Source organism: Chrysemys picta, chromosome 3, assembly GCF_011386835.1.
Source record: "Chrysemys picta bellii isolate R12L10 chromosome 3, ASM1138683v2, whole genome shotgun sequence".
Taxonomy (NCBI): Eukaryota; Metazoa; Chordata; order Testudines; family Emydidae; genus Chrysemys; species Chrysemys picta.
Genome location: NC_088793.1, coordinates 134,269,014 through 134,291,886, shown reverse-complemented (window position 1 = coordinate 134,291,886; position 22,873 = coordinate 134,269,014). Strand labels below are relative to the sequence as shown.

The following is a 22,873-nucleotide window of genomic DNA, read 5'->3' as shown; positions in this document are numbered from 1 at the left end:
TTAAACAAAGGAATAGTGCCACTAATTTTCCTCTTCATGGAAAATGTGATATATCCAGTAAGTTGTGTAATTAAAAGCTCTCCCAATTGTGCAAACAGATTTGCATGGGTGGACCCAAGTACCTGGGTGGAACCTCATTGACTTCAGCAGGGTTGGTGTGTTAGTTGGCAGCTTCAGGGAATGTATCCAAAGTATTAATAAAACGGTGGGTGAAAGGTTGAACTAGCGGCAGTTAATGCTCTGAGTCTCGTGAGGTTTTTCAGACAACTGACTCTAGTTGATGAGAAGTTGCCTCTGATTCGGATCTGTTGGTAAATATTCTTCCAAGTTATACTGAAGAAAATGTTGAATTAAAGTAAATACATAAATATGTGCTGAATTCTCCCACTAATCAGCCTCAAAGCAGGTGGTGGGGAGGATGACTCTGCAGAGAAGTTTGTTTTTACCTGAACTGACTTTGTATTGTTGAAATGGATTTTTCTGTTTGGCACCTGGTAAATGAGCATCTACACAATGCTGGAAAAGCAATTTTTTTTAAAGGGATGCTACTTCACTATACTTCAGGTATCTTCTATCAAGGTCAGATATGCTGCTTTCTGCCATTCTATCTAAATGTTCCGTTTCCTCTTTTGTTTCCTTAAAAGTTTTCCTTTATGTAAAAAAGAAAAAAAGGATAAATCACTTTGGATTGATCAGTTATTTTAACTTTTTTGCCTTTTCTTCCTATTCAGAAATCTTTACTGGACTGACTGGAACAGAGATGCTCCTAAAATTGAAACTTCATACATGGATGGCACAAACAGAAGGATTCTTGTTAAAGATGATCTGGGATTACCAAATGGTCTGACATTTGACACTTACTCCTCAATGCTGTGCTGGGTTGATGCAGGTAAAGAGAGGTGCTGAAATGTGTATTCATAATGCATAACAGACTAAACATTATAACCAGTGCAATGATGCACAGCATGACTCATGAGCAAATGCTTTGAGTTGCTTGGACTTTATCTGTTCTCAGGGTTGAGAGACATACCTCACAGTATCCACTGTTTTATATCTCTTGCTGATTCACCAAAAGTAGGTTTACAAGCTGAAGGATTTTTAGTTCTGAAAGGAGAAAGCACTAAGTATGCTGTAGACTTATTTTGTGTTTGTTGCAAACAAGAATATCTTTAATCCATATTTAGCCCTTGATATGGGGAATTGGGTATTCACAGAGTCTAAGGCCATAGAACTTCATCCAGTTACCCCTTGAATGAGCCCAGTAACTTGTGTTTGACCTTAAACATGTCTTCCAGAAAAGTATCCAGTCTTCATTTGATGGCAACAAGTTATAGAGAATCTACAACTTCTCTTGGTAGCTTGTTCCAGTGATTAATCATCTTCACTGTTAAAAACGTGTGCCTGATTTCTAATTTGAATTTGTCTGGTTTTAGCTTCCAGCCATTAATACTTGTTATGTCTTTCTCCACTAAAGACTCCTTTAGTACCCAGTATTCTCTCCCCTGTGAAAGTTACCTCTCTATCTCTTTGATAAGATAAACAGATTGATCTCTTTAAGTCTCTCAGTAGAAGACATTTTCTCCAGTCCTTGAATCTTTTTTTTTTTTTTTTTTGGTGTGGCTCTTCTCTGCACCCACTCCAATTTTTCAACATCTTTTTAAAAATGTGGATACCAGAATTGTATGCAGTATTCCAATATCAGTCTCACCAATGCCGTGTACCGAGGCAAAATCGCCTCTCTGCTCCTCCTCACTGCTCCCCTGTTTATACATCCAAAGATTGCATAAGGCTGTTTTGTCTCAGCATTGCACTGGGAGCTCGTGATCAGTTGCTTGTCCACTATGACCCCTGAGTCCTTTTCAGAGTCGCTGCTTCCCAGGATACAGCCCCCTTTCCATAGGTATGGTCCGTGTTCCTAGACATATAGTTTTTCATTTGGCTGTATTAACACACTTTTTGTTTGAATGGGCACATCTTACCATATCGCTCTGTTTGACTGCCCTGTCCTCACCATTATTTACCATCTGGCCAATCTTTGTGTCATCCACAAATTTTATCAGCAGTGGTTTTATATTTACTTCCAGATTTCTGATGATGTTGAATAGCATAAGGTCCAGAATCAAACCCTGTGGAACTCTTCAGGGAACACCCCCATTTGATGACAGTTCTGCATTGACAACTACTTTTGAGATTTGTCAGCTAGCTGTCTTAATCTATTTAATGTGTGGTCTATTGATATTGTATATTTAATGCCGATGTCATGCGCTACTAAGTCAAGTGCCTTGCAAAGGTCTTAAGTATTTTACATCTTTATCAACCAAACTTGTAATTTCGTGAAAGAATTAAATTGGATTTCTTTGACAAGAACTATTTTCCATTAAACCATTCTGACTGACATTCATCCCATTCTTATTCCTTAATTCTTTAATAATTATCAGCTTTTCCCAGGATTGATGTATTTTTATCTTTGTCCAGGATTGATGTCAGGCTAACCAGACTATAGTCACCCAGATCATCCAGCTTGCCCTTTTGCAATATTGGCACCATAGCACTCTTCCAGTCACTCCAGCAGAGAGGCGCAGAATTGAATGGGCATTCAGGTTCAGCTGCCTTCTCAGTCAAATAATTGCTCTGTCCCCAGCTCAGAGTCGAGGTATACTGGCGAGGCACTGTGGAGAAACTTTCACTGCTGCTCCCCAGGCTGTAAATCTTCTGTGGATAAATCATCCTTTAATCTTCACGATGGCCAGGCCCACACTCTTCGTAAGCGAAATATGTCGTATGCACAAATTGTCCCTGCTGCTGTAATCTTTCAGTCTAACTGAACATCCAGACAAGGACCTGAATGGGCTTTCATCCGTCGTTCTAATGGAGTCCCACAGGCATAACACTGATCTACCAAAGTGGGCACATAGGAATAAATGAGACATTTTATGAAAGGTTTGGTCCTTGGCATATAAGGAGATGTGATCTGGACAAGAATTTGGCTGGGTATGGGGGAGGAGGACCTTGAGGAAATTATTCTCTATACATGCTCTTTTGATTATGTCATTGTGCTCCCCTCCTCCCCCCCGGCAAAAAAAAAGAGAACTATTTGTCATATACAAAGACTAAATTGTTTTACTGTGTACAGGCACCAAGAGGGTGGAATGTATGAACCCCAGTCAGCTTGGTCGACGAAAGATCCTTGAAGGAGTCCAGTATCCTTTTAGTATTACAAGCTATGGGAAGAATTTATATTACACAGACTGGAGGAGGTAGGCTATCTGTTTAAGCAATTATATAGTTGTATTTTAATCTGGTCTTCTGCCTGGTAGAAACTGAGGTTCACTGCATCTGTTCTCCTGGCAGCGCATGTATTCTTCCTTAGAGATTTTATTTTTTTCTCTCCTGGCAATCAGCTGAGGCAGGGCGTAGTGGAAATTTAGAGTTGGATGTATTAATGTTCCTAGTTAACTGTTTTCTCAGTTTAATAATTTGTTCTCTAACAAGATGCTTTTAATACTGAACATGACGGGGATAGGTTTAATCTGAGGGGGTGGTTTAATACGTTTTATGGCAGCACTTGCTTTGAGGTTTAGTACAGAAAATGATTATTTGAGGCTCTTCTTATCCTTATTAGTATGTAAATGTTCAATCAGTAATAAGAAGAAAACATTTTAGCTGTTAACAACACTTATTTTTGTTTGCTGGAGGCAGGTAATTTAAGTCTTTGCCACATTATGATCTAGGCTGACTTTACTAGAATTTGCAGATAAGATTCCAGACTAAATATTTTTAAAATACCAGTAGTTTGTTTTTAATCCATATAAACATGTGACCAAGACTGTATCTGCAAACTCTAGAACAAATAGTTCCACTGATTTCAACAGGGCTACTTGGGAGTAAGGGCTAGTCACATGACTAAGAGTTTCCAAGGTTGAACCCAATATCTATGAAATATTACTTCAGAATGCCATTTAAAAATGGGAAGTGGAAAATGTCACCATTCTGCCAGCCCCCAGTCGCCTTTTGGTTACAGCAGGCAACAACTGCACCTGAGTGGCTGAACTCCTACCTGTCTAATTCTGAATGTCAGATTTCTCTTGAAGTGGAACATTGTCCATAACAATGGATCGTTCCATTGTGGCCATGCCAGGAATAATATTGTAGGGGAGAAGAGTATCTAAATTGCCAATAAACTTGTTCCGTAGAGGGACACGGTCAGCCTGAGTGTCCTATGTTTACCTTTCCTTCCCCCAAAGAAGACGGTTACCCTGCTACTAGAAGATCCCTCTGCTCCCCAGTCAGGGCTGTGACATATTTGGGTTGCCCAACAGAAGTGGGATTCTGTATCAAACAAGCCAGACCCTGGGGTTCTTCGTGCTTGGGGATACTGGCTACCCTCTGGTCTGCCTGTGTGCTTCAGCATTACTAGTTGACAGGGTGTTAAAATGTAAAAAAGTATCTCGTGCTTCCTCTTCCAATTTTTTTCTTCTGAGGTCATCTTAGGGGAAAGCCCTCGCTCACCTTTACACTTTTCTTTTGTGTACTGTAGGGATGCTGTTATAGCTGTGGATCGCACAATTTCAAAAGAGAACGATAACTTCCAGCCCCACAAACGCGCACGTCTTTATGGAATAACTACAGCTTTTGCTCAGTGCCCACAAGGTAATCACAAAATCCCTATGTTTCTCCAGGAGCTATAGAATATGAATGTAGTTACCCAGCTAAACAGAATGTTTTATCCATCCCCAAAGGCACTAGTTAGGCCTCATTTTATTTTAAACTCATAACTATAGAAGTATCTCAGTCTTCCTGCTGGGATCAATAATCCCATGTTTTTTAAAAAAGGAAGAGTTAAAGAAGCAGTAGGTGGTAGAATAGGCAAAGTCATTCTTGCCCTGCGTAAATGTTAAGCTTTTGAGTTATATCTGTAAATATTCACATGTCCCAAAAGCCTCTTGTGAATTTTGGAAACATGGTAATGGTGATGGTAATTCTTTTCAGAGAAACAACATTCTTTATTTCTCTTCTTCTTCATACTTAGCTTGAGCAATAGAGGCTCAGAGGAGGAAATTAATATCCTTGAAATAACAATTTCTGTTTCTCTGGGAATTAATGCCACTGTTTAGTCTTGTTGTTTCTGGCCAAATTCAGTCTGGCTGTCGACAGAAAAGTTTGTGTTTTAGGATTACAGTGATCCTAGATTTGAGAGATTTTTCTTTTCAGCTGAGACCAAGATTGTGACAGAGTTTGGGTTCAAAGGATATTTTGCTAATGATTTTGAGTAGTTTAATGTAGGTGCTTACTTACACAGTGTGTGATTAAAAAAGGATGAGTATATAGATACATTGAGAAACTCGTTAAATGTTTTTTATTATATGTATTATGGTAGTACCTTGGGGCCCTACTGTGCTAGGCAGTGTACGTACATAACAAAGAGAGAGTCCTTGCCCCACAGAGCTAACCATCTAAGTAAATGTGAGTTTACATTTTTTCATGGCCAGCTTTCTCTGCTCTGCTTCATAGGTGTGTGTGAGTCTGTCTCTCTCCAAACATGTTTTTGTGTCCCTATTTTAAAAAGAAAATCTCATGATCTAACTTGCCTCTCTAAATACCATCCTGACTCCCTGCCCCTCAAATCCTGGAGATATACAGTTAACTCTCACTGTTTTAGACTCCTCAAATCTGGCTGCTCCCTCACCACTAAAGTGAAACGTTGTCACTAATGACCTTCTTCTCTGTGACCTCGTCATCTTTGGTCTATATACTACTTTTGATACTGTCTCTTCCACTTCCTCCCCTTGGCTTCCAGCACACACCGCTTTCTTTCTTGCTTATTCTGCTTTGCTTGAACACTCCTTCACCGTCTCCTTTAATGGCTCCTCATCCTCCCTTTTCTCCTTTATTTGGATGACATCTCTTAGGATTCTGGACTTAGTCCTCCCCTTTTCTTTCTTTCTTTCTTTCTTTCTTTCTTTCTTTCTTTCTTTCTTTCTTTCTTTCTTTCTTTCTTTCTTTCTTTCTTTCTTTCTTTCTTTCTTTCTTTCTTCTGTTCACTCATTCACTCACTGACTATCTCTGCATTCTATTTAACTATGAAAGTTAAAGTTCTGGATATACTTTTTAAGCATAGTCCTTCATGTTGCCTGTAACCAATCTCGGAAACTCTTTTTTCCTTTCCTATGCAATCACTGCTGCTCCCTGTGGACCTTTCCCCACCCATTGTGACATCATTCCCAACTCCAGAAACCTGCCACCTGCTCCATCACATGATATCCAGATTGGTACTTGGTATCTGATGGGTACTGAGGGGATGATACTCAGGAGCTGATCAATCAGAAATCAAAAGTAAAGCACTTGCAGCCCTAACTCTGGTGTGGTTTATATTTTCTGTAACATTCCTGGTTTTTCTGCTATATGAACTGGTTCACCCTAGAAGGCTTTTTTTATATGTAAACTCCTGTTCTTTTGTAGGGCATAACTATTGCACAGTGAATAACGGAGGCTGTACTCATTTATGCCTGGCTACCCCAGGAGGCCGCTCTTGCCGCTGCCCTGACAACACAGTTGGAGTGGATTGTATAGAAAGAAACTGAGAGCTAAACCAGGAAATGTGTTAGAACAGAGTCTCCCTTTGGGAAAGTACTGTAAATAGTTCACAGCTATCAGCATAAAATGAAGACAGTAAAGATAAGCTCCATGCTGCTTACAGGGGGCAAGCCACAACACATATACCATAGCACAGCATGGTGGCATTCAGGTAAGTCTGTGCTGCCCAGGGAGGGTCCCACTCCCTGCAGCAGTACCTTCTTGCCTTTAAAGAGGAGCTTGGGGGCTCGTTTGCTCCTGTGCTGGGCTCTGAACCTCCCAGTGAAATTATTGTACACTGTGTTTTATGGGGTGTCTCAAATCCTGAGGTGCATGAGAGCTTGGAATTTTGAGCACCACTGACTGCTGTGCATCGGAGCACACAACGATTCAGCTATAAAATGGAATGCTGTAGCCCAGCATAGGTGCAGCTGGGTTGCAAATTCATCTTAGTTAGGCAGTAAGTCTGGGGTCCAAAGGATGGTCAGTGGGTGCGTGAGAACATCCTTTGGCAACATGAACTCCACAATGCTTCAATACACCCCCCTCGCCCCCCTCAGTTGCCAAAGCCTTTATATGTTAAAGCTACTCTCTCAAACCTTTGCTTTTTGGCTATTGATAATGTTCGGGAAGTTAACCAATATGCTTTAGCACAGGGATAGCTCCTGTCCTGGTTCATGTTACCTCTTCATACTGTGTGCAATCATCTTAATACCAGCAATACTTTAGCGGATATTGTGAAATTTTCCCTGGATTTTCCCAAAAGAGGTTTATTTTTTGTCTTGCTAGTGGACACTTATTGAATAGCTTTTGGATATCTCCAAAGTTGAGACTTGGGATACAAATCCCAGTTACTCATCAAAGAATGGTGATTGATTGGTGTTGTGTTTTTAAAGGGACACTGTCAAGTATTTTTTAAAATCGTGTTTACGTTTCCTATTTTGTGATACTATTTTATAAGCTTGAAAATGACACTTCAATTTTGCCCTACCGATTTTTTTTCTTTGCAGCAAACCTGGATATTTTATTTTCTTACAGACCATGAACAACCATGACAGTTGAGTATTTGTTAGGCAACACTTTTGACAATCTCACAGTGCTTAAAAAAAAAAAAAAATACTCTGTTCATGTGTCAGTTTACAGTAAGGGCAAAACATCTGTGCTGGAAATCAATGTGAAGATGGAGCATGTCTCCACTGACAGCAATGTGTGCAGAGCAGTTAGGAAAATCCAGCACAGATTTCATAAGAGATTACACATTGTAATGATAAAACATTTTAATAAGCCTTGCTTCAGCAGACCATTTCTGGGAACAGGATTTAACTTTTGTTCCTGCTGCTCCAGGCAGGGTAGCTTATCTGCAGTAGAAGAACCAAATGTGATGGTGAGAGTCATGTATCTAAATAGCTGTCTTTATAATCTCTTGGTCACAGTGATAAATTACAATAAAAAACCCCAGGCTATAGTTAAAAAAACTGAGGCCGTTCTCCTCCAGATTATAACATTGCTATAACCGAGCCAATTTTGAGCTTGAACTATCTGACTATTTCCTTTTTAATTATGTATTTATCACAAAAATATCAAATGCCATATAGAATGTTAACGTTTTTTGTGTAACTTTTAATAACTTTTAATTCAGTGTATTCATATACTTTAATATGTCTTAAAACTGTAAATACCAAAAATGTGTTGAAATGAAGGTGCTTAATAACTATTCCTCCAGAATTATTCAAATATCAGGTGATACATTAAAGTTTACACTCTGTACAGCTATTTGTAGTACAGCCAATAAAGAATGTTTTTGTATAAAAATGCCTTTTGCCTGCAGTATCAAGTGGTGTCTTGTAGCCTTAAATTTTCTTATGGTGAATTTTAGTGCACCATGTAACTTGGTCACTGTGTAGACCAGAGTAAGATTTGCTCCCTGACTCCCACAATTTGATCCTAAAGCTCCAATCCTGCAATTGACTCCATGCGAGAGCACCTGGGCACCTGCAATTGCACTCCACTCAGGTATGGAGGTCTGCCTGAAAGCCATCCAGGATCAACTGCAAGAGTAGGGTCTAAATTAGACCATGCAGTTCAGACACACAGGGCCTGGTCCAAAGCCCATTGTAGTCAGTGAGAGTTTTTTCTGTTGACTTTGGATCTGGCCCATAGGCCATTGGATAAAGAGCCAATCTTAAAGCCATACAGGTTTTTTAATTGTACACATCTGTCTTTAGTGGATTATCGAAAAGTATATTTTAAGGAAAGATTTGAATGAAGAGGTTGGTCTGATAAGACTTATTGGCACCTATTCTATGTTCTGCTCTAGCTGTCACACATATCCTGAATGGTGTCTTACCTCCTTTGGGATCTCCCATTCCCAGATAACACTGAGTCTGAGTGTCATAAATATCACATAAATCTGTATTTAAAAAAAAAAAAACAATAACCCTCTACACAAGTTAAATTTGTATGTTGAACCTTAACTCTGCCCTCTTATGTGTAGGGGAAGTCCTGCAGTGACGGTATGTGGTCATATAAATAATGCCTTGACACAAGAGTGGCAGAATTAAGTTTGCACAGTCTTAACTTTAGTATTTTCTGACTTTAGACTGCTTAACTTTTTTCAATCTTAATTTTCTCATAAGATAGTAGAGGTTTTGTATGGCATTTCCTAGGTGTTTTGTATGTGTGTAAGACAAAACAGGAGAAGATCTAAAAATCACCTTCGCAGTTTGCCTAGACATTCTGGATAGGCGGCAGCAGGATGCCCAAAGTGAAACCAGGTTTTACAGACTGCTACGTTGAAAATATGAACACAGAGAGAGTTTTGCAATTTATTTCAGTGGCAGTTCAATCGTACTAAACTGTTACAGCTGCTCCTAGTATCCAGGGACAATACATATCCTAGGCTTACGCACGATCAAGCAGCACTACTGGATAAACTGTTGTATGGTGGGTTTTTTTTTTTTTCATATTTTAAAACCTCTAGGAATGCTCTGAAAAATAAATACATGAAAGTAACACCTTCTTACTCAACAGATTTACTCCTAGTGTATTCAGAGTTGTATTGCCTGACTTGAATAAAACAAAGTTTTCACTGATATTCCTGTTAGCACTATATAGTCAATGCAGCTCAGAGGGCAGAAGCATGATTCTGTTCCTCCTTGTACATGGTGACCAGACTTGTTTGCTTAATTCCAAACCACTAGTTCTGTGCAAACCAACTAAAAGCAATGAGAGTATACAGGTGTCATTGAAGACCTAATCTGACCTGCAGAGTCTTTATTACTGATGTCATAGAGAACGACTCAACTTGGGTCTTGGAGCTCAGACGGAGAAAGTCTGTTTTAAGTTATAAACCGAGCACAATTGATATGGAATCAAACACAACAAACGTGATGCCATTTTTATATAATCACTTTTTCAGAGTAAAATGGCATTTTAAAATAATCCTTGATGTAATCATTACACATGAATTACACCCCCACACCTGAAAAAAAACAGTAGTCTGTAAAGGGTAGTTGCTAGTGACTTGCAGTACAATCCTAACTAGACCTATTTAATGTTTTAAATCAGAAAAATTAAAATGATTTATACTGAGGATAGAAGTTTCCACCTGGGGAAACATCATATAGAGGGTTTTCTTAGTGGCCTAAGCATCAGGTAAAGAATTCCTAAAGACCCTGCAACATAGGAATGTAGGAATTGCCAGACTGGATCAGAGCCAGGGTCCATCTAGTCCAGTATCCTGTCTCTGAAGCATCTTGTGCTAACCACTGTCAGAGGAAGGTTCAAGAAACACCATTGAAGGTAAATGTGGTAATCTGCCTAATCCTCAGACCCTATGTAGGACTCATCCTAATCCTTAAGAGTTAGAGATTGGTTTAAACCCTGAAACATCAGATTTGAATCTTGCTAAATTCTTGGCCTCAATGAGATCCTGGGTCAATGAGTTCCACAGTCTAATTATACTTTGTGTGGAAAGAGTATTTCCTGTTATTAATTTTGAATTTGTCTTCCTAATAGGGTTGACTCAGCTTTTCATCCTTTTAGAGTGTACTGTTTGGGAGTATGTATAAAAATCTGAGTGTCTTGCTTCCTCTGTCTGAGCATTAAAGACCGCATGGCAAAAAATTAAGAACTTGCCCTGCTATTCCTGGTGAAATTTCCCTATCCATCTTCATCCTTAAGTGCCAAGTGCTATGCATCCAGTTGGCTCTCATCCTCCACCCCGCAGGTAGCTGCATTTCAGTGGTGCTGATATATACATTATCTGTGAAGTGCTTTGGGTTGAAAGGTGCTGTACAAATTTATTATTTTATAAATGGTGAGTTTGGGATTGGAGATCAACTACCTCTTTCTCCTTGGGTGCTGTGGAGTATTAAAAAAAGGCTTGTCAAAGTTTAGATTTTCTTGCCTCTCAAAAGAAAACGAGGAAAATACTTCAAAAGAAAACATTTGCAGGAGAGTGAAAACTCTGTAGGAGAATGGCTTTACTCAATGTAAAGTAAAAAAGAAATTTAAGCGGAGAATGGATGGGGAGGACAAGGGTAAAATAGTTCTCATTTATTAGAGATGTCAGTTAAGCATTTTAGAAATACTTTCATTCAGATCTACTTGTAAAAGCTTCAAAATGTGTATTGTTACACTATGCTAATGTATTAAGCAACAAAAGGTGAATTCTGTTTCGCATTGCAGTTGTGAATCCACAGTACTTAGGAGCAGGATTTGGCCTTGTGGCGCTTTAAAATAGTGTCAGCAAAGATCTGGAAAGAAAGGGAAATTGTTACTCAGCACTGAGTTCATCATAGTATCAGGCTAGTCAGGAGGGACCCATACAATGCAGTGCAAATAAAGCATAAGTGTTAGGACATAAAACATCTAATGGAAGATAAGTGTCTTAATCCTGTAGGCTGCTTTTAAAATCTTTAACTGTTAAATCCACTTGCAGGGGCACTTTACCCTACATCGGGGGGTCACGAGGTTATTACATGGGGGGTCGCGAGCTGTCAACCTCCACTACAAACCCTACTTTGCATCCAGCATTTATAATGGTGTTAAATATATAAAAAAGTGTTTTTAATTTATAAGGGGGGGGTCGCACACAGTGGATTGCTATGTGAAAGGGGTCACCAGTACAAAAGTTTGAGAACCACTGCCCTACACAATAGGGAAGAAGCAATCACTTAAAGAAATAAATCTGAAAACTTGCCAGACCGTATGTTGCTGTGAAGTATGTCTCAAATTTTATACCATTTGAAATTATCCTTCTGAGAAGGTATCGGGGGTAGCCGTGTTAGTCTGTATCCACAAAAGGAGAAGGATACATCTAAACCTGACTGAAATTGTGGGTCTAGTCCTCATGCCTGCATGTGAGAAACATTAGGAAAGGTATGTCAATTGTTGTAGATTTGCTTTTGATTCCCATTGCTTATTATCTCCACGGAATTCACTTCTCATGGTGCTGCTAGCAGCCCAGGGTAGTTTGCAGAGGCCCAACATTTTCTTGGTTACTGTTCCAATTTGGCATGCATTTATCCGATTACACAATTTTGTCACAACACGTTAGATTTTAACTCGCATGAATATAATTAAGAATGATAGGTGATTTATTAGAGGATAAGAGGATGAATGGACCCTCAATGGCAGTGTCACATTGCATCAATTTAACTTTGGGTTGAATAGGTCTGTTTCTCAGTGCAACATTTCATAGTACTTTGCTCTGGAGATAGTTTGGCAGCAGTACAGAAATCTGATGGAAAATGAAGATGTTGCCATGAATTAGGTTGTGAAACATTTAAAGAAATAGACTGTACAATTTTAAGAAGCCTCCTGCAATTGTCCTGTTTATAAGGACTAAGTGTTACCTTCAGAATCTAAGATACGTATCTAGGGATTTGGCAGGAGTTTACATACTAAATTCTTCTCCACTTGAATTCTGCTGTTGGCTTTACTGGCACTTGTGTGAGGGTCTGCAGGTGAGGAAAATAGGAGAAAGATGCTTATGTTGTCCCCTCTAAATGTACCCATTAAAAGTACTGATTGATAGTGGACCCTCAGAAAGTTTAATTAAGCACTGAGTGGTTCAGCTGCTTATGAGGTTCACTGAAGTGTTTTTCTAATACCCAACTGATACAAAATGATTGTGAAAATTATTCTGTTCTAAGCCGGATAGGGGTAATAGCAGTAAATGCTGGTCTGCCTTTGATATTTTATTGTAGCAGGATGTTGGAATTAGAGAAGGGGAACAACCTCACTAATCACAAGTAACCAGCACAACTCAAATATAAATTATTTATAGACAATGGTAGTCTACACCAGAGGTCCCCAAACTGTGGGCCGCACCCCTTAGGGGGGCGTGGAGGAACATTCGTGGGGGCACAGCAGGCCCAGGCCAGCCCCCATGGGGGGTGGGGAGGGAGTGCCACCCAGCCCCCCCGCCCCCAGCTCTGCTCTGACCCCATCCCCAGCCTCAGCGCAGCTGTGCACCAGGGCACAGGCCCAGCTGGGGCTCTGCTCCCAGCCCCGCCCCCACACTTGGCCCCTGGCTGCGGCTCCGTTCCTGCCCCCAGGCTTAGCCCCTGGCCGCGACTCTGTGCCCGGCCCCAGACCTACTCCTGGCCTCAGACCCATCCCCAGCCTCAGTCCCCCTACCCCTGTCCATGTCCCCTCTCCCCCCCCCCCCAGGAGCCATGGACCCGCTCCCAGCCCTACTTGGGGAGGCGGACAGGGGCAAGGGGGGCGCGATCCTGAAAAGTTTGGGGGCCACTGGTCTACGCTGCAAAAAAAGACCTGCAGAATGGCTGTGACTGGCTTGGATCAGCTGGCTCAAGTTGCAAGGCTATAAAATTGCAGTGAAAGCATCTGGGCTCTGGCTAAGCCCAGCCTCTAGGACCCTGCGAGGTGGGAGGGTCTCAGAGCCTGAGCTCCAGACCCAGCGGAAACATCTACACCAGCCGTTCTCAGCCTGCGGACCCCATGCAGCCCAGTTAGCACACGGCTGCGGCCCAGCTCAGCTGTGTGCTAAAGGCTGGCCACATGCCAGGGTCCCAGGTTCCCGGCTGCCTGGCACGGAGGGGGGATGGGTCTGGGCTGCCCAGCCAGTCTGGGGTCAGGGCTCCCAGCCTGCCCCGCAGGGTCGGGGGTCCAGGGCAGCCGCCCAGCCTCAGAAGCTCTGAGCAGTGAGGCCAGAGAGAGAAGGGTCAGACAGCTGAGCTGAGGGTTTCTGGGCTGGAATCCAGAGAAGTGGGCAGGCCTGGATTCCCCTACCAGCCACTCGGTGAGTGGCACCGAGGCAGTAAGTGAGTGGACTGCCTGGGACTGTTGAGGGCTAAACCTCCCCCAGAAGAGGGGAACATGGACAATCACACTGCTGGAGGGCTGGGCCATGAAGAGGATGCTGTGGTTCCTGAGGCTGTGGGAGGAGCTGCAGGCAGATGGAGTGACTGTGCAAACCACGGATGGGGGGGGGGCCATTGGCCTTGAGATAATCCCCAGAGTATTAGGAGGAAGTGCCAGTCTGGCGGTGGGTGGTGTGCCCAACGACAGTAAAGCAAACAATGTATTCTCTGGATCTAGCCCCTTTTTCTGTTTGACAATTATCTGTTTTTACAATGGTACTTATCATTTGAAATTGTGACTGATGGTTGTTTGAAATGAACGGGAGACCTCGCTGGCCCTATGTGGTCTCTTTGCAAACTCTGTCATGACTACTGCCTCAAGTTCTTGTTCACAATTCACTGCTTGTACCATGTGATCGGTCACTCAGAGTGTGGGGGTCTTTTTTTTTTTTTTTAATACTCCCTGACTGGATGTTTTGAAAGCAAGCAAAGTTTATGAAGGGATTATTTATCAAATATCTTTTACAGGCAGACATGCATATGCTCTGTCACAAGATGAACAACTTTCTGTAGTGGCTGAAAGCAATTTACCAACTGTAGTCTTCAGGGGCACTGCCACTGACTTTTCTAAATTGATACATTGCACAGGTGACTCTTAACCTGGGAGTTTAGGGTTCGCCAATAAAAAATATTTTAATATTAGTCATGAATTAATATACAGAAAAGGAAAGTCCTCCTTTGGGGAAGATGTTTTTTGGGGGCACATCCAATTCCTGGATGTGCAATCTTGCTTAGAAACACAACTAGTTGTTCCCTAAAATATGAGGTTTTTCAGATAAATTAGCATTAGGCAGATTTGTGCAATTAATCTGTAGTTTCTTTATTCAGTTCTAGTTTAAAATGCAACCAAAAGGTCTAAAATGTTTCTTGCACATTAAATACAGGATTTGGTGTGAGAATCAGTCTGTCTCAGTAATGAAACAAGAAAATTTCACTTCACATCTTTAGTGAAGCCAGTTATGTTCCTCCAATTATGTACCATAATTTATATATCTTCCACCTTAGGCTAAAATTTTATTTGACTGAGGAAACACAAAAAGGAAATGGTTGTGATTATTCATACGCCAGTATTTAAAAAAAAAATTGAGCAAGAAATGTTCAGTATCCGTTTCCTCAGTATTGACTGACTAGTTCAGGACTACCCAAATGTACAATGGTGCCAGCTCTCTATTGTATCCTAAGCATCAAGACACTTGAAAAAACCCACAGCTCCTGCCTGAGAACCTCAGGCTGTGCTTAAATAAAGGACATTTCTAGCCATCATGGTTGTAGAGCGGTCACATTTTCTAGCTTCACAGTTTAAACACCAGAAGACGCACAAGAACTTGTTCGACAGGGTGACTGGCCTGTTTAAGGGGAGATGGCCTAGTCTCTTCTCTCCCCCTTCCCCCCGCAATGCATGATTAGCTCATCTCCTCAGGTGTGGGGGGGGGGAATGAAGGTCATGTGACCCAATCAGCCCTTTATCTAGATAAGATGGAGGCCTAGCTAGAAAGAGGAAGTGTTGTTTCAGCAGAACAGCCGTACATGGCTGTCGAAAGGCCGTGAAAAGCTGGAAAAAAACGCAAGGCAGGCTTAGGCCTGTATCAAAGGCTCTAGGTAGGAAGGCCTGGGAGTACCTGTTTGGGAAACAACAGGGAGCCCAGAAGGGGCTGAAAGGCAAGCTCAGGGGGTGCACAGAAAAAATTAAAGGAGAAAACACAGGTTCCTTGGGAAGGAGGAGCTGGGCCTAGTCTGTGACTGGGACAAAGACATGTTTTGTTCCCCAGAAAGGGTGGAATTTTCTTAAGTATGTAGCTGGAGGGCCAAATCAGAAAGGAAAACTGAGGCAGGAGTGCTGCAGAGCCACCCCATGCCGTGAGGGGATGTTCTAGAGGCAGAAACGCAGTAACAGGGCCCAAAATGTGTGTTGTGTGTTGTTTGTTTTTTTGTTTAAATCTTATAATTTTGAAGCTAGTCTCATGATTTTCTGAATGCTTGGGGTTGGTAATACTGTTGTTCTTGGGAAGGAGCATTGTCGAGTGATTAGAATGCGGGAACTGGGAATCAGGATCCAGTGCCAACTCTGGTCTAATGTCCTACATTAAGCTAATGGCAATCACTAGAGCCCAAATTTTCTAAGATTCACTATCTTATGGTGCCTCATCTTCTGGATGCCCACCTTCAGACATGTACAGACGGACTTTTTTCAGAGGGGCTGAGCACCTAAGGGTCTTAACTTGAATTAGAGTTGTGTAGGGTTACCATATTTAAAAAATAAAAAAAGAGGACACTCCACGGGCCCTGGCCCCGCCCCTTTCCCATCCCCGCCCCACCCCAACTCCACCCCTTCCCCAAAGTCCCCGCCCTAACTCCCCCTCCTCACTCCCAGCCACGTGAAAAGGGCTGCCCGAGCGCTACCGGCTTCACGGTTTGCCGGGCAGCCTCCAGACCCTGCGCCCCCGGCCGGCGCTTCCCCAGCGCAGCTGGAGCCCGGGAGGGGAAGCACCCAGCCGGGGGCGCAGGGTCTGGAGGCTGCCCGGCAAACCATGAAGCCGGTAGCGCTCGGGCTTCGGGCAGCCCCCATGCCTCCGGACCCTGTGCTCCCGGCCGGGCACTTCCCCTCCCGGGCTCCAGCTGCTCTGCTCCTCCCCTGACTCTTCGCAGGGCCAGCTCCAGGCACCAGGCAACCAAGCACATGCTTGGGGCGGCACCTGGTAAGGGGCGGCCAATCTTGGGGTGGCGGGGGGCAGCGCGGCGTGACATTCCGTGGGGGGGTGTGCTCCAGCGGCGCGGCGCTCGGGGGGGCGTTCCGGTGGCGCGGCACTCGGAAGGGGGGGCGGCGCGGGGCGTGGCGCTCGGGGGGGCAGTTCCAGCGGCGCTCGGCGGGGGGGGCTCGGCCAGGCAGCACTTTTTTTTGCTGCTTGGGGCAGCAAAAAAGTTAGAGCCGGCCCTGACTCTTCGGCTCTGTTTAAGAGCTGAGCTGCCCGAGCGCTCCGGCTTCGGGCAGCCCCCATGCCTCCAGACCCCAGCCGCCGGCCGGGCACTTCTCCCCGGCTCCAGCTGCTCTGCTCCTCCCCTGACTCAGACTTCTGCTCTGTTTAAGAGCCAAGCTGCCTGAGCCAGCGCTACCGGCTTCGGGCAGCCCCCTTGCCTCCGGACCCTGCGCCGCCGGAGCAGAGCAGCTGGAGCCCGGGAAGGGAAGTGCCTGGCTGGCGGCTCGGGGTCCGGAGGCACGGGGGCCGAAGTCTGAGTCAGGGGAGGAGCAGAGCAGCCACGGGAGAGGAAGTATTTTTCCCGGACATGTTCGGCTTTTTGGCAATTCCCCCCGGACGGGGGATTGATTGCCGAAAAGCCGGACATGTCCGGAAAAAAATGGACGTATGGTAACCCTACAGTTGTGGATTCTCAGCACCTCTTTTTTTTTTAAGAAAAGAAAAAAAATCAGGCCTTTGGTGTCACAAGTTGGGCACTCAAAATCAGTCTTTGTTTTAGCTCAGGCTTTCCTCGATTTACCACTCTGTAAAATGGCTATAAAGGCTTTACTTCAGATGGGTGTTGAGGCTTGTTTAAGAGGTTCTGGGAGATCCTTATGTGAAATACAGCATGCTCACGCAAAGCTGGTGTGTGACGGTTCACCCACTCCGAGAAGCCTATTCCCAGCAGTTTTGGAGACATACCGATAGACTGGATGAGTATAATGTCTAGAATCAGGTTTGCAAAGAGAATTCTTGTTTACATCATCTAAACTTTCTTCCACTAATATTTGTTTAAAATAAGCTGTTTTCATGTAAATTAACTTGCTAGCATATTCATGGCAAGTGACCATATGCTGAGTCGTGTTGTCTCATTGTTTCCTTACATTGCCGCCTCCTGTCTGTAGCCAGCTCTTGACTCATATCTTATACTTTAGGCTGTAAACTGTTGGTCAGGGACCATCTTTTTGTTCTGTGTTTATACAGTGGTAGCAAAATGGGGTCCTGGTCCAGGACTGGGGTAGGTAGGTGTTGCCCCTTTTGTTGTTTGCATAACAGCATCAACATGCAAAAGCCAACTCAATTTTTATATAGCTACTTTTACAATTTCAAATATTTGCTTATTTTAATAAATGTCATGTTACCTGTCACATCTTGTGCTCCGCAAACAGAAGCTTGGTGACTGCTTTGCATGGGTTACATTCCTCATGTAATGTCAATTGAATCCACTGGATGCTCGTATATCATATGCTGCTCTAAACAGCACTTTTCTTGCCCATCTTAGAACTAAATTAACTAGCCAATGGTAGGGAGCATTGGTCTGCTACTCTCTTAAGTTTCCCAAACCAGTTGGAGAAAAGCAGTTAGTCAGCAAGGGCTTTCCATCACGAGTTAGTGTTTGTCACAAGCAAGTAAAAAAACTCTCCAGCCTGGAGGTCCAGCTCCCCCTGTGTGAATTTTTCCTTCTCCAAGGCATTCTGCCCTGCCTCTCCAAAGTACCCACCCTCAGACCTTTTCATCTTGAACCCTTGTGGAAGGGAGAAGGATGCTGAGTTAACTACTTGTCCACTGGAGGTCACAGTACTGCTATACCCCATCACAAGTTTAGTCACTAACTCCCTTACCACTGCTCTGTTTTAACCCATATAGTTGTTGTTAGAGCAGGGGTTGGCAACCTTTCAGAAGTGGTGTGCCGAGTCTTCATTTATTCACCCTAACTTAAGGTTTCGCGTGCCAGTAATACATTTTAACGTTTTTAGAAGGTCTATAAGTCTATAATATATAACTAAACTATTGTTGTATGTAAAGTAAATAAGGTTTTTAAAATGTTTAAGAAGCTTCATTTTAATTTAATAAAATTAAATTAAAATGCAGAGTCACCCTGACCGGTGGCCAGGACCCAGGCAGTGTGAGTGCCACTGAAAATCAGCTTGCGTGCCGCCTTTGACACGCGTGCCATAGGTTGCCTACCCCTGTGTTAGAGCAACAAGAGTTGGTCAGTAACTATTTCTGACTCAGGCCTTCCATGCGGGAGGGTATTAATCCATGCAGTTTCCTCCTAGTTCTGTCTGATGGGATTTATTTCCAGACCCAGGCAGCAGGACTGCCAAATGCCCCACATCTCTCAACACACATGCCTTGGGCAGCCCTGTCATGCCTGCCTGCCTGCAACTCAGCCAGAATCTCATGCACAGGGCTGAACTGCAGTTGTGCCTTCTATCTGCTAGCACTTGTGGTGCCTAGCTCCCTGATCAGCAAGTGTCACCTCTTCCTGCTGCAACCTACCTAGAAAGGAGCAGTGGTGGGTGGCAGTGCCTACAGGAAGGGGTGTCAGCAGTAGCACGGAGGGGGCCGTGGCCCAGTATTGGGACCAGGCTCCCTCACCTTCCTCACAGCAAGATGCACCAGGCTCCAACGAAGTACACCAGCAGCCAGCCACTCCTTTCAAGAGCATCCACCAGCCATCCGACCATCAGCACCCCTTCAGCACCAGTCACCCACAGCCACGGCCAGCCACTCCCAGCACCCTGAGTGCCATCTCAGCAGCCAGACAACAGCCCTAGGCACCTCTAGGGCCATAGACAGCTGCCAAACGCCAACCCACAGCACCTGCAGACCAGTGATGTGATTTTTATCTGGGCGTGGAGCCCTTCTCATGATGAGCAGAGAAGATTCAGAGGGTTAGCAACTTCGAGCTCTTTGATTGGTTGCTCACCCCACTTACCTGTCTCCTGTCAGAGCAACCACTCAGAGCTGCTTTTGGCAGAAGCCATTTTCACAGAAGAAGGGGAGGGAGTGAGGAGCTCTGCATTTCAGCACGGCTCCACTCCCTCCTCACGCCTCCCCTCCTGTGGGCAATGGGCACAGGACATTCCCCTCTCCCTCCCTGCAGCACTGGGCCTGCGAAGGGACAGAGGAGGTTGAAGAGCCACTAGAGCTGCCCCAGCCTGAAAGGGAGAGATGAGACCCTGCTGAAGCCCTCCAGGCCAAGGGGAAGGGGATGAAGGGCCCCCCAGAAGGAGCAATGGTGAGGTTGGGGGTGGGACTAAGCTGCTGGGGAGGGGGCTGGGACAATGTCGGGGAGGACAGGCAGAACCTGTGTGGGCACAGGGAGGACAGGATTGATGGGGAGGGTGGGAGCAGAATTAATTGCTGGGCCAGGGATGAGATGTGGGGGTGAGTTCCTACAGCAGGAGCCAAAATCACCTTGTCAGTACATTTGGGGAGAGTGGGTGATGCTAATTGTAACACACACTGGAGATGGGAAGGTTCAAAGCAACCAGGACAGACCAAATAAACCCACAATAGTCCTTTAAAAATAATCTTACTAGCAGAGGTGATACCTGGGGGCGTGGGCATGCAGCATCAAGTGCCTTGCCCCAGATTGGCCTGCCTGTGGGGGAATGAGGAGGCTCCCTTCACCTGCTCTGCCTTCCCCCTGGCACACTTGGCCCCTGTCCCTGGCAGCTGGGCCTGGGTGAGGCGCATTAGGGGCAAGACCAGCCGCTTCTCGTGCTGGCCACTCAGGGTTGCCGCTCTGTGCAGTGCGGCGGCTGCATGCAAGAACCTGACTGAGGCGGCATCCCTCGGTGGGGGCAGGCTGCCCCCCCCCCCAGGCCCAGCTGCTGGGGACAGGGTTTAAGCAAGCCAGAGACCCCTCTTTCTCCCCCAGCCAGGGCCATCCTTAGGCATACACAGCTGTGTAGGGCACCCAAAAATTTGGGGCAACCCTGGGTCTTCGTGTCCACTCTCCCACCTCTTTCTATCCCTGTTCTGACCCTTCCTGCAGGCTCCCACAGCTAGCTGCTGCAGCTTGGTGAGTCTTCCTCCAGAGGGGATCTAGTAACTTAAAAGTGAAAAAACCTTCCAGCCTGCCAGACCTATTAGCGCAACACTGAAACTGTTAAAGAGTCATTCAAGTCGTAATGAAGCCATTTAACAGGCATTTGCCAACCCCCAGGTATATACTGTCCGTTTCTGAATTTACTGACAAAAACAGTTGTGCATGACTATAATATTTATTCTATACATGTTAAGTCTACAGAACCTTAGTTTAAAATGTCCTTTAAAAATATTTCATTAGTGTGTTGCTGAAGATAAAATCAATCTCTAAAAAAATCTTTGCATAGATTTTTAGATGCACAATCTGAGTATTCCTCTTTAGCCTTAAAGACCCTGCTGCAGCCCTCCAGGCCAAGGGGAAGGGCCCTTCCTTGGATCTTCAGACATAGTTGTTTAAATAAATCCTTCAAAGGACCACCCTTATCTAAAATACAAATTTTAATTTTAATTACTATAGCACAAAAAACTTGCTTCCAAAGTTTTCCTGTCCTTTCCATCCATCCTTTTCTCCTTCACACCCCTGTTGAAGAGCCCTTAAAGGGACAACGCCTCTTTTCTGCAAGATAACTGGATAAACAAGTAGCAAAATCAGTACCTTAGTATGATATAAAATCCTTCATTATACCTAAAATCTTTGGAAACATTTTTTAAAGTTGATGAAATTTCATAAACATGTCTATTGTTATGGAGATCACACAAAGTAAATTAGTGTTCCCTTTTTCTAAAAGCAATGAACATAGTTATGAACACACTAAACCTCTGTAACTGATTAATTTAAAATGTTTTTGTTTCAGTGAGTTAAATTTGTAGTAATTTGGAATGATTACTTTATGAAGGCTTAAGAGTGCATTTAAAATATAAAATCATCTTAGAAATACTGATTAAGACTCTAAAACAGAAGAGCTGCAAATATTCCATAATATTTAATGTTGTATTCAGCAGGACAGCTGATTTGCCCTTACTATAAAGTTTTTGCAAATAAATCTGACAAACTTCAGGGTATATAAAAAAAAAACATGACACTTTTTATTCCCAAATTTAGTGCTTTTAATTAGGTACCTTCTGCATGTCCAGTCTTCATCTTCTGGCATGCATTGGAAAACATGCTCCATTTCCTTTAGAAAGAAATTGCAGAAGAGTGTCTTACTTTTTCCCTTTTTTTCCGAATGTCATTTGCTTCATTTGGGTTCAGGGATTTGGCTGGAAGGGGTTGATGTGGGGAGGGAGCGGAGGGAGACAGTTGGGAGAGGGAGGTGCGGGAGCCTGGGCAGAGTGGGGGCGGGGCCTGGGGCAGAGCAGGGGTGGAGTATGGGTGGGGGCCACAGGCAGAAGAGGTGGGCTGGGGAGCTAGCCTCCCAAGTGGCAGCTTCACCCACGGCCCATGACCGCAGGTAAGAGCGGGTTGGCAGGGGCCGTATTCAGAGATGAATGCGCTGGCGCTGCACATTCTGCGTGAGGGAGAAATTACAGGGGTCTCTGCGGGAAACGGTGACTCGCCGCCGCTGTGAGGTGAGCCGGACGTTTCGGTATCCTTTGCTACCTCCCCCCGGGCTGCAAGCCCAGGCTGCCATCGGACATAGGGGCACCAGTTTAATAATACTGCGTAGGGCCCCATAAATCCTAAGGACAGTCCTGCCCCCCGCACACTTCCATCTCGCTCAGCCGCTGACCCCAGCAGCTGGGTCAGGGCAGGGCGGCACTGCCCCAGCCAGGCTCTCTCAGGCAGCTGCTGTGCCACACAGAACAGCAACCCAGAGCAGCCAGCTTCAGCCATGGGAGAAGCAGCTCTGTCCTGCTCCCCATCTGGGCCTGGCTGCCAGGGAGAACAGCCCAACATGCCCGGGGGGAGGTGGGGAGAAGGGGGGAAGTAGTGGGAGAAGAACAAAGCCCCTCTCACCTGAAGGTAACATGGGGTGGGGAGAGCATGGTAGCCCCAGGCTGGGCGCAGGGAGGGGGAGGGGGGATCACTGGGCAGAGGAGACCCATGGGGTGGTCATGTGGTCCTCCCCTTTAGATTGTGCTGCTGCCCCACTAGTGGGGAGGTACAAGTCATCTGTTTACTAGTTTGGGGCTCATCATGATTTTGGGGGGCTTGATGTTGGCAATATTACA

At 44.5% G+C, this 22,873-nt stretch overlaps 1 protein-coding gene across 1 annotated transcript in view; it reads left to right on the top strand.

Annotated features, from left to right (window-relative positions):
* NID1 (nidogen 1) overlaps positions 1-8,385 on the top strand; it is a 77,338-nt gene extending 68,953 nt beyond the window's left edge. Inside the window, exons 17-20 of the mRNA XM_005291189.5 lie at positions 732-889; positions 3,134-3,257; positions 4,538-4,650; positions 6,460-8,385. Of these exons, the coding sequence (XP_005291246.1) occupies positions 732-889; positions 3,134-3,257; positions 4,538-4,650; positions 6,460-6,581 (517 nt within the window). The 3' untranslated portion in view covers positions 6,582-8,385. The remainder of the gene's footprint in view (positions 1-731; positions 890-3,133; positions 3,258-4,537; positions 4,651-6,459) is intronic.
* The last annotated feature ends 14,488 nt before the right edge of the window (positions 8,386-22,873 follow it).